Below are 17046 nucleotides of genomic sequence, written 5' to 3'. Positions count from 1 at the left end.
CTCGAGTGGGTTTCCGTCTCGCCCGCATTTCTTTCTCTCTCGTCAGGATGGAGGCCGGTTTTCTACACCTCCGAGTGAACATCAGAGAATCCCGGTGACAGGGGTAGAGGAGCAGCGAGAGCCAGCCGAGGCAGAAAAAAAGTGGGGAAAGACCTCTCTGCCCTCATTCAAGATGGCGGCGCAACCCTCGCGCTTTGTCCGGTCGGGCGGCGCGCATGCTTAGCCCGCCTCTCCGGCCTGGCGTCGGGGGCGGGTCTGCGGCGGGGGGTGGGCTCGAGCCCTGCGGCCTGGCCTTAAGTCATCTGCGGGGCGGCTGCCACCTCCGGCACCCCGTTTAACATTCCTTGGTTTTGGAGGGGAAGATGGAGCCGGTGACCGTCGCGCCTGACAGCGGCGACCGGCCGGGGGCTCCGGCGACCTCAGGCCTGTCGGCTTCCCAGCGTCGGGCCGAGCTGCGGCGGAGGAAGCTGCTTATGAACTCGGAACAGCGCATCAACCGGATCATGGGCTTTCACAGGCCCGCGAGTGGCACGGGTGAGAGCCTTCCGTCTCCCCTCACTCTCCCGCCCACCGCTTTGAGTCTTCAAGATCATTCTTGCTTTTCCTGTGACGCCTCGCTGGCCTTTTGACAAAGCCCTGCTCTCTGACCTCCCCGCCTGTCCCGCTTCCTAGGTGATGTCCCAAGTTCTCACTAACCCCCGAACGTTTCTACTTCCTCTCCTCAGTATTCCGTGGGCTTCGCTCTGAGATTATTCCCATCTCTGCCCCAGGCTGCGACGCCTTGGCTCTTGAGTCCCTACCTATGCCATAGTGCTCTCTGTCCGGTTATGCTAGAGAGACGCTGTCTTTTTCGTTCCCCGCGCCCTCCCCTCTCTTGAAGGGCGCACGTTTTATCCCCGGTCAGATTGCTCATGACTATCGTGCCCCTCAGGAAAATGGCTTTCCTTTATTTCCGTTCCAAATGCTTTCCCTTTCAGTGCCTTTCCTAGCGTCTATCTTCTTTTGCCTTTAGCTGTTACTCTCTCGGCTCTCCGGAGCTTGTGTTTACTGAACTGCTCCCTAGTCCTTCCTACCAGGAAATGGGACTCTTATGGTCATACCCTGGTGTTTGTGTTCGGTGCCCTCAACACTGTCATCTACAGGCTTTCTACAACAGGAAAATAAAACTGGGTGACCGTTCTTTATACCCCCAACAAGTGGGACGTGCCCACCCGAGATCCTCTCTCCTAGTGTGCTGAGATTGATGTGATTGATGTCAGGACCCGCATTTAAACCCTAAAGAGAGGTCCTCATTTCTCGCCCAATGCATGTACAATTCAGTGCATATTCATGTGAATATTTGTTGAGCACTTAGTATGTGCTAGTGTTCTCTAAGTTTCCATTGATTGCCTTTAGTAATTGACCTTTATTCAGTGTTTGCAAGCTACTTAAAGCTTTGTGATTTCTGTGGGCTTTAGATAGACAGCCCTGAGCTTTTAGATAGTTTACAAGTTAGCAGGAAAGGTAAGAAGCACTGTTTCAAATTCTTCTAGAACAGTAGTTAAAAGACACATTTCTCCCTTTAATGATTAACAGCAGGATATTATTTTCGAAGACATTGTCCTTCTCAAGCTATATTCTGTATTTTGTTCTTTTGCTTTGAAAATTCTGTCACTAAAGGTTTTGTTTTGCTTTTAAAGCAGAACAGCATCCTCAAACTGCTTGATTACCTACTAATGGCTCCCTCACTACAGTAGAAGGATTACGTAAACAGTAGCTTTACTGTAGGACATGCCACACCCTATGCTGACAGGACTCTGGATTCAGAAATGTAGTATTAAAACACAGATTTTGAAAAGCTTTAATGATTTTGTATTTTTTTTTAAGATTTTTTTTTTTAATGTATTTATTTGACAGAGATAGAGACAGCCAGCGAGAGAGGGAACACAAGCAGGGGAAGTGGGAGAGGAAGAAGCAGGCTCACAGCAGAGGAGCCGGATGTGGGGCTCGATCCCACAACGCTGGGATCACGCCCTGAGCCGAAGGCAGACGCTTAACCGCTGTGCCACCCAGGCGCCCCATGATTTTGTATTTTTAATCAAATAAGCTAGAGCAGGCAATGTAGTCATTCTTCTGGGATATATTATCCATGAAAACCTGGTCTTTATAGCTTGCTCCATCCATGACCATCTTTCCCAATTTGTCTGCTAGTCTTGTCTTCCTACTCCCAAAGTTTGGGTTGTATCCTCTGCAAGAATACTCTTTTGGGGGGGCGCCTGCGTGGCTCAGTCGTTAAGCGTCTGCCTTTGGCTCAGGGCGTGATCCCGGGGTCCAGGGATCGAGCCCACATCAGGCTCCTCCGCTGGGAGCCTGTTTTTCCCTCTCCCACTCCCCTTGCTTGTGTACCCTCTCTTGCTGGTTGTCTCTCTCTCTCTGTCAAATAAATAAAATCTTTAAAAAAAAAATACTCTTTTGGGGTGATATATGTTCTGAGGGTGTGGAAGAAGGAACCAGTTTATGTTTTATGCAGAATCAGTATTTCGATTCAGAGACTGCAGAGTTCTAACAGCGGCATATTTTTTAATATTAATGTGAAAGGTGTTTGCCAGTATATACTACATAAGGGTTCTAAATTTCTTTTCTCAGAAGAAGAAGGTCAAACAAAATCAAAGCAGCAGGACAGTGACAAGCTGAACTCCCTCACCATTCCTTCAGTTTCAAAGCGAGTAGTGCTGGGCGATTCACTCAGTACAGGAACAACTGACCAGCAAAGTGGTGTGGCCGAGGTAAAGGGGACTCAGCTGGGAGACAAATTGGACTCTTTCATTAAACCCCCTGAGTGCAGTAATGATGTAAACCTTGAGCTCCGGCAGCGGAACAGAGGGGACCTGACAGCAGACACTGTCCAGAGGGGTTCTCGCCATGGCCTTGAACAATACCTCTCCAGATTTGAAGAAGCAATGAAGCTACGGAAACAGCTGATTAGTGAAAAACCCAGTCAAGAAGATGGAAATACAACAGAAGAATTTGACTCTTTTCGAATATTTAGATTGGTGGGATGTGCTCTTCTTGCCTTTGGAGTCAGAGCTTTTGTTTGCAAATACTTGGTAAGCAACATAATGGAAATTGCAAATTGGCTATATAATGAGTGCTTTTAATCCGTGGAGTTGATTGCCAGTGTTACTATTTACCAGATTCATGTGGCTGTTTGGAGATAATATTATAAACTGCCTGTTCACCTTAGATGTAGATGAAATGTTCTGGTTAAATACAGAGCCCAACAATAATTGGTTAATTCTTTCGGTATTCTAGGTAGCATTTGAATGCTTTATATGTATTAATTGATTGAACCTCATCCTTCTGATTCTGTGCTTTTTGGATGAGCGAATGAAGACTCAGAGGTTAAATCATTTGCCCAAGGTCACATAGTTACTAAGTGACAGCTGGGCTTTAACGCTGGCAATTTCTTCCTAAAACCAAAGGGTAAAGTATCTACATGTACTATGTAATAATTACTTTTCAAATAATTTGAAACCTTAAAATGCAGTTCCTGTGGTCCTGAACATGATGTAATTTTTCTGTGATTCAGCAAGCACTTCGACATTTTATAATGTTGTAGTATCATCATAATGGCAGCCCGTTTTCATTGTGCCTTCACGTGCCAGGAGAAATGAAGAAAAGCATAGCTCATAGTTCAGTGTCTTGCTCTTAGAAGTATTTCCATTCACTTGACATTTTAAGAAGACCTACCAAGTACCTGGCACGTAGCAAATTTTTCAGATAATTAAAGTTGATATTATTCAGCAAGAAAGTTCTTTAAAATCTATTTTATGCACAGTTTTTTCTTGAACAGAATCTGTTGTACGGACTTTATCTGACATTAAATTGTCATTATAGCTTTCAGCATTTAATGAGATGTGTAGCTGCTTTTTTAACCCCCCCCCCCTTTATCTAAAGGGCTCTCTGCATCTAGGATTTTAAAGTTATGTCCTATTTATGTGTGAGGTGGGTTTTTTTGTTTGTTTTTTTGAGTTTTCTTGCTATCATATTTTCAGCTGTTATTTCTCACTGCTTTCACTCTACGTCCATCTGGTAATGTTTGCTCTTTCACTCCCTTCATAATAGTTTTAGTTTTAGGAATAAATGTAAATTAATTACTGTTTTGGTCTTTCTGATTTAATTGTGCAAGAATCCAGACAACCACACCATTTTATCTATAGTAAGAATAGCTTGTCCTTTGGATGCCAGCGGTGTAGCTAATGAGATCATTTCTTGTCCCAGTGTCTGGGAATGTATGGCATCTAGTGAGTACTGGGCCTTTTATGTGTGCTTTGAAATTGTTCGTTGATTACCCCTAGATGAGAGAAACCTTACTGCATGATGTGTTATACATCTGTCACCGTTGAATACTTTAAATCATTTAAAGAATAAGTTTTTGTGAGTGTAGACATTTTGGGGGACATCGAAAGAATGTGACTTGACTTGCGAAACATGTTTTATGATAAGGAGATCCAGTCCCTTTATTTTTTTCACCCTTGTGCAGAAACAAGACTGGTTTCAGCCACTAAGGTTAAATAGATGTATATTTTTTTAACAGTTTTTTTGCTTGGAATTTTATAGCTGCTGTTAGTTTGGTTTGTTGTGATTTGAATGATGATGTTGGAAATACATAATTTTGTCTTCTGTCTTCACAGTCCATATTTGCTCCGTTTCTTACTTTACAACTTGCGTACATGGGACTATACAAATATTTTCCCAAGGTAAATTAAAACTTTTTCTAAATTATGTTGATGTATATAGACTGAATGATGACTAGATCATTTTAAGAACTTAAAAAAAAATTAGTCATAGTCATGGTCTGCATCAGTGCTACAAGAAGTGTCATTGGCCCACCAGTGCTGGTCTTAAAACTATTTCTGTTTGTAACAAGTTCAGAAAGTGAGTGATTAGAAACTTTTTGGCAATTTGACATTGCCATAACATTTTTTTCATATTTTACAAAAATATTGGTCTGTCATGTTGGGGGAAAAACTTAACCACAGAGTTTGAATAATATTTTTCTGAGAAAATGTTCAGTTTAATTACTTAGTGAATTTAGTAATACATTTTATCTGTAGTAAAGGAAATTAATTTTAAAATGGGTTCATTTATCTTACTGTGCTCCTTACTGGATGCCTAATAACAGTGCACTGTATCTTTAATGTCAGGGGCCTGGTATTTCCAAGAAATGTTTGGCCAGAATTACAGAACAGAATCATGGAGAGTGTCAGTTTACCTAGTCTGCTTAACTGCAGATGTAAACACAGTTGTAGGGGACTTGGCTGGCGTAGAAAGTAAACTTTTACACTGATGTAATTAAGTTATGTGTGAGGTTTTGTTTTTTGTTTTTTTAAAGATTTTACTTATTTATTTGATATAGAGCGAGAGAGTGAGCACGAGCAAGGGACAGGGAGGGGCAGAGAGAGGAGGAGAAGCAGGGTCTCCACCGAGCAGGGACCCCGATATAGGGCACAATCCCAGGACCATGGGATCATGACCTGAGCCGAAGGCAGACACTTAACTGATTGAGCCACCTAGGCACCCCTTGTGTGAGTTTTTTACTGGAAAACAGCTACTTAGTCATTTGTTTAGTCATTTGTAATGCACTGGTAGACCTCATGTATGTTTTTAATGGGTTTGAAACATTTATATTTATGAAGAGTCAAATACGTTATATATACAAAGTAAAAGAATACGGAAAGAAATGTAGTTTTCTTTTATTTGTAAATTTATTTAAATTTTTTGGACGATATAGGTGTATATTTATTGAAAGATTATAGTTTTGCAATAGCAAAGTTTAGAAACAGCAAAGATATCTACTAATAAATGACTCATTAAATTATGGCATATCTGTTCAGAGTGATGAAGCTCTGATATACGGATAATGGTAAGCTTGCCAAGAAATACTAAGAGAAGAAAACAAAATGCAGAATGGGATCTATAGTATGCTACTTTTTTCATAAAAAGGAGAAAAATACGGGTGTCTGGGTGGTACAGTTGTTAAGCAAACGTCTGACTCTTGGTTTCAGCTCAGGTCATGATCTCAGGGTCCTGGGGTTGAGCCCGTGTCAGGCTCCACGCTCAGCATGGAGTCTGCTTTTGAGATTCTCTCTCTCTCTACCCCTCCTGCTCGTGCTGTCTCTCTCTCTCTCTCAAATAAATGGATAAAATCTTAAAAAAAAAAAAAGAGGAAAATAATACATATTTGATATTCTTGGATATGTGTGAAGAAACTTTGGAAGAATTTTTTTTTTTTAAGGTTTATTTATTTCAGAGAGTGAGCGGATGTGGAGTTGAGGGTCGGGGAGAGGGACAGGTGAAGTCCCTGCTTAGCAGGGAGCCCGATATGGGGCTCAGTCCCAGTACCCTGAGATCATAACCTGAGCTGAAGGCAGCTGCTTAACCAACTGAGCCACCCAGGCGCCCCTCAGCTCAGGTCTTGATCTCGTGGTCGTGAGTTTGAGCCCCATGTTGGGCTCCACACTGGGCATGGAGCCTACTTAAAAAAAAGAAAGAAAGAAAGAAAGAAAAAGAAAAGAAAACCCTCTACAACGCTGAGATCAAGAGTCGCACACTCCATTGACTGAGCCAGCCAGGTGCCCCATATACTCTGGAAGAATATTACTCGAAACTATTAGCAGTGGTTATTCGTGCTAGGAGTGTATATGGGTTACTAGATAAATGGGTGAGAGAAAAGGAAGGGAGACTACTGTATACTTTTTTCTCAAAAAAACATTTTGTTGTAACTTTTTTTAAAGATTTATTTTACTTATTTTTTTATTTTTATTTTATTTATTTATTTATTTTTAAGATTTTATTTATTCATTCGACAGAGACAGAGACAGCCAGCGAGAGAGGGAACACAGCAGGGGGAGTGGGAGAGGAAGAAGCAGGCTCATAGCGGAGGAGCCTGATGTGGGGCTCGATCCCATAACGCCGGGATCACGCCCTGAGCCGAAGGCAGACGCTTAACCGCTGTGCCACCCAGGCGCCCCTGCTTATTTTTTTAAACTTTATTTTTTGAAAGATTTTATTTATTTATTTGACAGAGAGAGAGAGCACAAGTAGGCAGAGCAGCAGGCAGAGGGAGAGGGAGAAGCAGGCTACCCGCTGAGTAGAGAGCCTGATACGGGAATGGTCCCAGGACTCCTGGATCATGATATGAGCCTAAGGCAGACACTTAACCTGCTGAGCCACCCAGGCGCCCTTTATTTTTTATTTTTTAAGATTTATTTGATTTATTAGAGAGAGAGAGTGCGTGCAGGGGGTGGGGAGGGAAGGGTAGAGGGAGAGAGAGACTCCCAAGCAGACTTCCCACTGAGCATAGAGCCCATTATGGGGCTCGATCCCAGGACCACGAGATCACAACCTGAGCCGAAATCAAGAGTCAGGTGCTCAACCTGACTGAGCCACTCAGACGGGTTTGTTTGTTTGTTTGTTTTAAGTAATCTCCACATCCAACATGGGACTCGAACTCAGAATCCTGAGATCAAGAGTTGCATGCTCCACCAGTGGAGCCAGCCAGGTGCCCCTTGTGACGGTTTTTAAACTCCTAGAAATGTTTAAAAAATTGTACAGTGAACTCCCGTTCATACTTACTACCTAAATTCTATCACTAACATTTTGTTATATTATCATGTGTATCCAGTTTTCCGTTTTCAATCCATCTTTTGTTTTTTTCATCTTTTTTTTTTCTTGATGTATTTCAAAGTATGTTATAGATGTAGATGTCAGTATACTTTACCCCTACACATTTCGGCCTACATACCATTAACCACAATTTAGTGGTGGTTTATGGTTCTTCTTCTTTTCTTTAAGGTAAAATTTTCATACAGTGAAATGCTCAAGTCTTTAGTATACCATTCAGCGAGTTTTGACTACCTGTGAAACCCAGTTCCTTTCAGGGTTTGCAATGTGACTGTCAGGACGTTCCACCATACATACCCCTTTCCAGTCAGCTTCAGCCCCTACGGCCTGGGAATCTCATTTCCTTTTTCCCACTGTAGATGAGTTTTTGCCTGTTTTAGTACTTCATTTTTTTAAGATTGTAAGTCTGTCTCTACACCCAGCATGGGGCTTGAACTCACAACCCCGAGATGAAGAGTTGCATGCTCCACTGACTAAGCCCAGCAGGCGCCCCTGTTTTCGTACTTCATATATATGGGATTATTCCTATACATACGTTTTGGTACAAGGCTTTTATTCTGCATCATTTTGAGATTCATCTGTGTTGTTGCGTGTATTGGGCTATCACCCGTCTTTGTTTTTTCTGAGTAATACATTGTGTGACTGTCTCCATTTGTTTATCTGATCTCCTGTCCAGGGACATCGTTCCATTGTTTCCAGTTTTTGGTTATTACGCCTAAAGCAGCTGAGAATATGTATGAATCTTTTTGTGTACATGGGCTTTGATTTGTCTTGGGTAACAATAGCTTTTTATATGTAAAAAGTTTTTGGGGTGCCTGGGTGGCTCAGTTGGTTAAGCGGCTGCCTTTGGCTCAGGTCATGATCCCAGGGTGCTGGGACTGAGTCCCGTGTTGGGTTCCCTGCTCAGTGGGGAGTCTGCTTCTCCTTCTCCCTCTGCCTCTCCTCCTTGCTCGTGCTGTCTCAAAAAATAAATAAATAAATAAATTTAAAAAATCTTTATAAAGGTTTTTTAATCATGTGACTGGATTTGGTGGTACCAGATCAACTAAGTAAATGAAAATTAAGCATTGAATGTCTTTAAAAATTAGAGAAGAAAATTTCATAAGGAAATAGATGTTCAGTGATATCCTTCTGCATGTGTAACAAGTGTGAATTCCTTTGCATGACCCTTAGAGCTCTACAGAATGTTTCTATGATTCTGTCACAAATAACTCTATACTTAGTATGGCTATCACTCTTCTGACTTTTGTTGTCTAAGACTTCCCTCCGATAAGATTTCTCCTCTCATTTTTGTGCATCTAAATCTTGCTCATTCTTGAGGGCCTGTGGCCTGTTTTTAATTTTGCTTCCTTCTGAAATCCTTCGCTGAGCTTTCTTTATACACGTAACCTGGAGTAATATTCTGTCTTCTTTGAGCCACTGTGTCATGCATTATTCATGTCCTTCATTTAGCAGTTATTTATGTCCCGTATAGTAATGTTTCTTCCGTTTTTGTCTTGTGCTGTTGTGTACATCTTAAATTGTTATTTATGTCTTGCCTTCCAAGGTAAGACTTTTTTTTTCACTTTTGATAACACGAATGGTGTCTTTCCCCTACTGCCTAGCAGTTTGCTGCTTTACGTATTATATGCTTAGGAAGCGTTTGTTGATATATTACTGATGGATGTTTTGAAACTTCATTAACAGCTTTGAATCAGGCAAAAATAGCAGCACTGATAATGTTTGATAGAGCTTAAGTAGTCTTGTGAGAGCTGTAAGATTTATCGAAGTCTTTCTGTGTACAGGGTGAAAAGAAGATAAAGACAACCGTACTAACAGCTGCCCTTCTATTGTCTGGAATTCCTGCTGAAGNGATAAATCGATCGATGGATACCTATAGCAAAATGGGCGAAGTTTTCACAGATCTCTGTGTCTACTTTTTCACTTTTATCTTTTGTCACGAACTCCTTAATTACTGGGGCTCTGAAGTACCGTAAAGCTCGCGGCATTCAGCAGCAGAAGCTTACCCAGAGCACGTTCTCTTCTACGCTGCAGTGTCTCTGAAGGAGGCAGATGGGCTTACACCTTCTCGTGACTCTTGTATTTGATAGGGGCTGTCAAATCATTTGATTAGGAATGGAATGGCAGGTTCGCTGATTTAAAAACATTGAGTGTGTGTCAATACTGATGTGAAGAATAGACTTCCATTGTCATTAACTGACTTTTCTTGTTTAATTAGAATCCCTTGTCTCCACTTTTCTCTAACTTCTAGGATTTGTAATTCCTCTTTTGGGAGCTGAGCTGCTGCTTTTAGGTGAGCAGATGAATACGGTCTCAGCCAGTCCTAAGGGCTGCAACTTGTATTTGTGTTGTTCTGTCCTGAGAAATGGAGCCATCTTAAAAATAAAGTGAAAGAAACTGAACTGTCTAATGTTAAGTCTGCACATGTTAACTTATAAGGGCTAAATAAGGTACCTGATTTTATCTTTTCTTGTCGAGTATCTTAATTTTTACTGCAGTGCGAATACGGAGTAATGAAAGAAATGAACATTCATACATGTGAAATTAGAAGGTATTTATGAAGGTATTTATTTTAATTTTTATTTATGAAAAATTATTATTATCATTTAAAAAGATTTTATTTATTCGACAGAGAGCACAAGTAGGCAGAGGGGCAGGCAGAGGGAGAGGGAGAAGCAGGCTCTCTGCTGAGCAGGGAGACTAACGCGGGGCTCAATCCCAGGACCCTGGGATCATGACCTGAGCTGAAGGCAGCCGCTTAACTGACTGAGCCACCCAAGCACCCCTATTATTATTATTTTTTAAAGATTTTATTTACTTATTTGACAGAGAGCACAAGCAAGGGGCAAGGCAGACAGAGAGAAGGAGAAGCAGGCCCCCCGCTCAGCAGGGAGCCCTATACGGGGCTAGATTCCAGGACCCTGCGATCATGACTGAGCCACCCAGGTGCCCCTATAAAAGTTTTTTTATTACCAAACTCATAACTGGAAATTTTTTACTTTTGAGTTTTCAATTTCTAGAAGAAAGGTTTTTAATTTATTTTTATTGTTTACATTTTAAAGATTTTTTTTATTTCTAAGTAATCTCTGTACCTACCGTGGGGCTCAAACTCATGACCCCAAGATCAAGAGTTGTGTGCTCCTCCTACTGAGCCAACCAGGTGCCCCTAGAAGTGAGGTTTTTAAGCAAACTAGAGTAGCATGATTAGTACATATAAAAATGGGATTTGAAAATTGAGTGGGGTATGCAACCTAGTATCATAAATACCCTTATAAATAACTTGGTAACACTACCATATTTGGAAGGTTATAAAACATTAAGCATTATATTGCTTAATATTACATTTCTTTTTTTATTTTTTTTTATTTTTTTAAAGATTTTATTTATTTATTCGACAGAGAGACAGCCAGCGAGAGAGGGAACACAAGCAGGGGGAGTGGGAGAGGAAGAAGCAGGCTTCTAGCAGAAGAGCCTGATGTGGGGCTCGATCCCAGAACTCCGGGATCACGCCCTGAGCCGAAGGCAGACGCTTAACCGCTGTGCCACCCAGGCGCCCCTTAATATTACATTTCTGTAAAGATTTTTGTATGGCCTATTTGATTAATCCTTGTGAAATTATAAACATATATACATTTTTTTCATTACTCCCAAAGCCTTTTTTTTTTTTTTTAAGATTTTTTTTTATTTATTTGACAGATCACAAGCAGGGGGAGCAACAGAGGGAGAGGGAGAAGCAGGCTCACCGCTGAGCAGGGACCCCCCCCACACACATGGGGCTTGATCCCAGGACCCTGGGATCATGACCTAAGGTGAAGGCAAACGCTTAACACACTGAGCCACCCAGTCACTCCCAAAGTCTTTATTTTTGTCATTTTCTTTGAACCACAATAATAGAGAATAACTATAATTTATTCCTCTGAGTTAGGATAAGATTATGAGCACACACTCTTCCTGATTTCCTAATGAATCTAGTATCTAGAGGATTAGAAAGCACACTTGGATTTGTCATTTCCCTTCCCAATCCCTGGGAAGACACTAGTGGTCTTCAATTGCATATGTTTACTTCTTTTGTTTCTTCTTTTATTTTTTTCTTCTTTTGTTTATTAAAAAAAAGGCCTCATTTAAGCAGTTGACTTGTGAAGCTTTAATGCTTGTAAATCATTATCGAATCTTTCCAGAGAGAAGAGCTAGCTACTAATCTGTGTCTGTTGGTGCCACTTTTTTTATTCAGACAATTAGAATCATCCTAATAATTTAAGTGTGTTCAACAACACCACACAGAAATGGCAGTTTCTCAGTGTTGGGAATAATTTTTTACTTAGAAATTTCAAGGATGAAATGTATATGGGTTAAAACTAGATTGAAAAGTAACATCTTCGACTAGTAGCTTTTTAGTCTGATTAGTTGTATGAATGGATGTGTGTGCATCACCATCAGTACTAAAAACAGCAAGAGGTTATGAGACAGAACTGGCTTAATTAGAATCAAAATCTGCTTTGGAAGTCAGGGCGTCTTGTTAAAAGTGATGTATTGGAGACATACTAGACTAGAATTACTTCTTAGCTGCCCTAATAGTTAAAAACAGCTTTTTATGGGACATAGAATTGCTGTGAACTTTATATAAACATCTTGTGAACGTAAGCCTTTCAGGATTGTCACATGAATGTGTTCTTTTAAAGGGGAGTTACAGGGGTACCTGGGTGGCTCAGTTGGTTAAGTGTCCGACTCTTGTTTTCTACTCAGGTCATAACGTCAGGGTTATGAGATCCAGCCCCAGGTAGGATTCCATGCTCCGGGGAATCTCCTTGAGTTTCTCTCCTTCTCCCTCTGCTCCTCCCTGTGCTAGCGCCCTGTCTCTCTCGCCCTATCTCTTTCTCTGTCTCAAATAAATCTTTTTTTTTTTTTTTTTAAAGGGGGAGTTAGAAATGAAGTATCTTGAGAACAGCTCCGGCCTGGGTATGAGATGCGTGGGTTCTGGTTCCAGTTTAGATTCCGAAAAGATTGGTGACCTAGGATTTAGTTTTTGTTTCCAGAGTCTCAGTTTTCTCAATTGAAATCAAGAAATTCAAGTATGTGGTTTAAAAAATCTGTTCCTGCTGTAACATTAAGTTTTGCTCTGCCTCATCCAGTTTCATGGCTTCAAATGCCGCATTCTTAAACATTCTATGAAATACTTATGACCCCAATCTCTCAGACAAGTTCTTTTTTTCTTTTTAAGATTTTATTTATTAGAGAGCGAGAGAGAGCATGAATGGGGAGGAGAGGGAGAAACAGGCTCCCCATGAACAGGGGATCATGACCCAAGCCGAAGGCAGCCGCTTAAGCAACCGAGCCACTCAGACACCCGTTTCAGACAAGCTCTATTTCTCCATTGAACTCCAGACTCCTGTATCTCCTATGTGGCCGTTATCTCCTGGATATCTAGTAGGCAGCTCAAACATCACATCTCCACCAGATCCACTGATTTCCTTTCCGTCCACTGCCACATTTGCTGCTTCCAAGCCTTTCTCCACAAGATCGCCACAGCCCACAGCTCCGTTCGAAGTCTGAGAGTTGTCTTTATGCCTCCCTTTCCCTCACAGTTCACATCCAACTTACCAGTGTTTGGAGAGCTGCCTCTGGAATACATCCAGAATCTGACCACTTCTCAGTGTCTCCATGTTTAAGTCACTAGTGGTTTCCTATTTCTCTTAGGTTGAAACCCATACTTGTTACCTTTAGCCCACATAGAAGCAGTGTAGAGTGGCTCCGATACGTGGTGTCCATTCTGTCAGGTATCAGCGCAGGCCTCTTTTACCCCGGGCACGGACTGCACTGCTGTCGCAGAGGGGCAGGAAGGTACAGAGGAAGAGCAGAAGCCTGATGTGGACTCTTAACTCGGTTTCTTCTTCTTCTTTTTTTTTTTTTAAATAAAATCTATTGAGGTGGAATTTACATACAGTAAAATGTGCCAATTTAAAGTTTACAGTTCGTTGAGTTTTGACAAATGTATACATCCATGCATCAACCACCACAATCAGTCTAGAACTTTTCTTTTGTAAGTATAAGAATGTAAAATAGTACAGAGGCATGTAAACTATGAGAGCCTCTTCACTGCGTTACAGCTTTGCGTCAAAACAACACTTAACATTTCAGTGTGTTCTGCTAGGTGAGGCATTCTCAACCTTAAGTGTACTTCAAAATCACTGAAGAAGCTTAACAATTCCCAGTGCACAGGAAGCACTCCAGGCCAAGTAAGTCAGAATATCGGTATGGGACACACGCATCCATGTATATATATTTTTTAAGACTTTGTTTTTAGGTAATCTCTACACCCAACCTGGGGCTTGAACTCACAACTCTGAGATCAAGAGCCGCATGTTCTGTAGACTGAGCCAGCCAGATACCCCATCGAGTATTTTTTTTTTAAGGTTTTATTTATTTGAGAGAGAGAAACAGTGAGTGAGAGGGAGAAACAGTGAGTGAGAGAGAGCACGAGAGGGAGGAGGGTCAGAGGGAAAAGCAGATTCCCACTGAGCGGGGAGCTGGACGTGGGGCTCCATCCCAAGACCCTGGGATCATGACCTGAGCTGAAGGCAGCCGCTTAACAGACTTGAGTCACCCAGGCACCCCCCATCGTGTATTTTTTGTAAAGCTTCCAAGCTCAGGCAATGTTTAGAACAACTATAATCTTAGGATTATGTTTTTAGCTCCTCCTCTTCACCAACTTGACTCTTACTCAAATCTTCACATCTCACCTCACAGGTCACATTCTCAGGGAACCCTTTCTGAACTCCTCTCCCATGCTGTAATCTCTTTTTTGTATTACATTTGCTTGTGTTTTTAGTTATGTCTATATCCCCCACCAACTTGTAAGCTCCCCGAATGTAAGACGTGTCCCATACACAACAATACATATAAATGAATGAATGTATAAATGAATGAGAGTGAATGGAGATGTTGGTAGTGATGTGGTTTTGGAATATAGGTGAGGTTCGGTCGGGTGAGGTCCAGAGCCATTGGCCAAGAAAGAATTCTTGAGACGTCTTTGGTGCAAAATGGTGGTTTATTAAAGCACGGGGACAGGACCCTTGGGCAGAAAGAGCTGCTGCACCAAGGTCATGAGGAGTGGCTGATTATATACTATGGGGTTGGGGGAGGTAAGGAAAAAGGGGAGGTTTGAAAAGAACTTTCATACGCTAAAGAGGACCTACTAGATACCCAAGGCCTTGCCATTGTCAAGTTAAGGCTGTTTTCCCCTCTAGCAAGGCATTAAAGTTAAGATAGTTGGGAGATTCCTGGAAGAATGTCACACATAATCCACCCGGGAGTAGAGGGTGGGGGGAAGTTGCAGGGTGTCATTTTATGCTTTGTCTTCAGCCAGCCTTCTGCTCCCTCATCAAGAAAGGACTGGGGAGGGGTCGGACTAAGGGGGCCTTTTGCTCTTAGCAAGGTGTCAACATTGACATCGAGGCAGTTGAGTCCCTAGAGGAATGTCACTGTGCTTGTTTTAAGGACTTGTCAGTGGGCTATAGGTAGTACGGAAATTTAATAATTTTTCTTCTACCTTTGTTTCCCACATCAATAGCATCACTCAGGTCAGGTTAAGGGGGACGGAATGCATATGGCGCCTCGGTGGCCCTTGCATGAAAGACCTTCCTAGGGCCTGCAAAGCCAAGGCGCCATTCTCCACCGCACTAAAGCGCACAGACTTTGAAGGCACTGCCGGAAAACCCTCGCCAAGGTCGCGTATTTCGGCGCGGCCTCCAGCCGACAGGGGGCGCTGTGGAGAGATAGCAGCTTCCGGCCCGCTTTCTCCTTCCTTCTGCAGCGGGCGCCAGCACGTCCTGTTTTCGTTGGCCGCTCTCGGATGGCCGCCCCCGAGGTAGCTGCTCTTCCCCCTTAGTCCTGCTCCTTGCCGGGCTAGCTGAGGGCGGCGCGGCCTCCTTCTTTGTCCGGTTCTTCTGCGCGGTGTCACGAAGGACGCCGCTTTTCCCGCGGCCGGCAGCATGGGTCGGGAGTCACGGTGAGGCGGCGCGCCTAGCGGGCGAGCGGGCGGGCGGCTTCCTCGGACTGGGGGAAAGAGGCGGGAGTTGAGGTGGCAGCGGGACCAGGCCTGACCGGTGCAGCCCCACGTGCGGCCAGCGCTGCCGGCGGGCACAGGAGGGGCAGGGAGACCTCAGCCGAGGGAGTGACTGTACTTGGGCTGGTGACGCTCACAGGGTTCCCTGCACTGCCATCGCCCGTTGCAGCCCCTGGAGCGGGACCACCCCTCCAGGAGGTCAGTGATTGGGCACCACATCCCGCCATTTCCACGAAGTCCACCGTGATTCCTCACACAGTAGTGATCCCAGTTGAATTTCTTACCAGTTCGCGTTTGGCACGTTTCCTTGGCGCCTGTTGCTGTCTGTTTTAGTGCTTTGTGCGTGTCTGGTATTTTCCCAAGTCAGTTGAAAGGAGCTGGACACTAAATATTTTTACATTGCCTACAACGTTGAACGTGACTAGGCTTTTAGTGGGCTACAATAAATACTTGTTACGTGGAAGTTTATTTAGCAGATAGATACCATATTTCTTTGTTATGTGTTTTCTGACCTTTTAAAACTGGATTGGGAGGTTTTATTAGAATTCTGATATCTCTTCAAAACTTTAGATTGTTACGTGGTTTGCGACCTTGAGGTTTTTATCCTAAAGATGAGTATTTGCTTTGTATTTAGCAGTGAATGAAAGATCCTTTTTATCTGGGTTATAAATAACAAGTAATAGTAGCTTATTGTGATACAATTAATGTTCAGGGAAATGGACAAAGCTTAAGGGTAGAGCTAGATGAAATTTAACAAATCTATAAACTGTGTAACCATCACCCGGATAAAGATAAAGAATAGTTGTATATTTACAGAGAATTCCTGTGGAGATCTTTTAAATCTCCTTCAAGGCATTGCTATTCATCTGGCTACCGAGACCAGAAACCTGGAAGTGATAGTATATTTGATTAATTTTTCTCTCGTACTGTCTAAACGCAGTAAGATTCTACACCCTGTCTCCATTTCTGCGCTCCCTGACTCAATCCAGGCCCTAATCATTTAGTGCTCAGACTGCTGCACTTGCCTCAAATTGATTATCTTCCTGTGATCTTGCTCTGCTAGTAGATTCCTCACACTGCAGCCAGAGTGATACTTCTGAAATAAAGATTATGTCATTTCTCTCTTTTCATCCCTGTTGGTTATTACTGCTTCCAAGATAAATTCAGACTCTTCAGCACAGCCTTCAGGGCCCTTCACAAGGAAGCCTCTTCCAGCTCTTTAGCCTTCTCCTCTGCCTGCATGGCTTGTGCTCTAGGTTAGTTCAGGAACTTATGAAAGGCTCAGAGATGGGATGGAGCAGGGTGTTCGAGAATAATAA

The 17046-nt window shown here is 42.6% G+C and overlaps 2 protein-coding genes across 2 annotated transcripts in view; both read left to right on the top strand.

Annotated features, from left to right (window-relative positions):
• The first annotated feature begins 246 nt into the window (after positions 1–246).
• On the top strand, positions 247–10067 carry CAMLG (calcium modulating ligand). The gene is made up of 4 exons (XM_008691738.2): positions 247–534; positions 2626–3086; positions 4674–4739; positions 9450–10067. The coding sequence occupies exons 1-4, from the start codon at positions 363–365 to the stop codon at positions 9639–9641; spliced, it is 891 nt and encodes a 296-aa protein (XP_008689960.2). The 5' UTR covers positions 247–362; the 3' UTR covers positions 9642–10067.
• A 5383-nt stretch (positions 10068–15450) lies between these two features.
• DDX46 (DEAD-box helicase 46) overlaps positions 15451–17046 on the top strand; it is a 68061-nt gene continuing 66465 nt past the window's right edge. Inside the window, 1 exon segment of the mRNA XM_040622430.1 lies at positions 15451–15670. The gene's annotated coding sequence lies outside the window, so the exon portion shown is untranslated.

This window comes from Ursus maritimus, unplaced genomic scaffold (genome assembly GCF_017311325.1).
Source record: "Ursus maritimus isolate PB19 unplaced genomic scaffold, ASM1731132v1 scaffold_5, whole genome shotgun sequence".
Taxonomy (NCBI): Eukaryota; Metazoa; Chordata; class Mammalia; order Carnivora; family Ursidae; genus Ursus; species Ursus maritimus.
The sequence above is the reverse complement of the archived record's forward strand: the minus strand, read 5'-3'. Positions and strand labels throughout refer to the sequence as shown.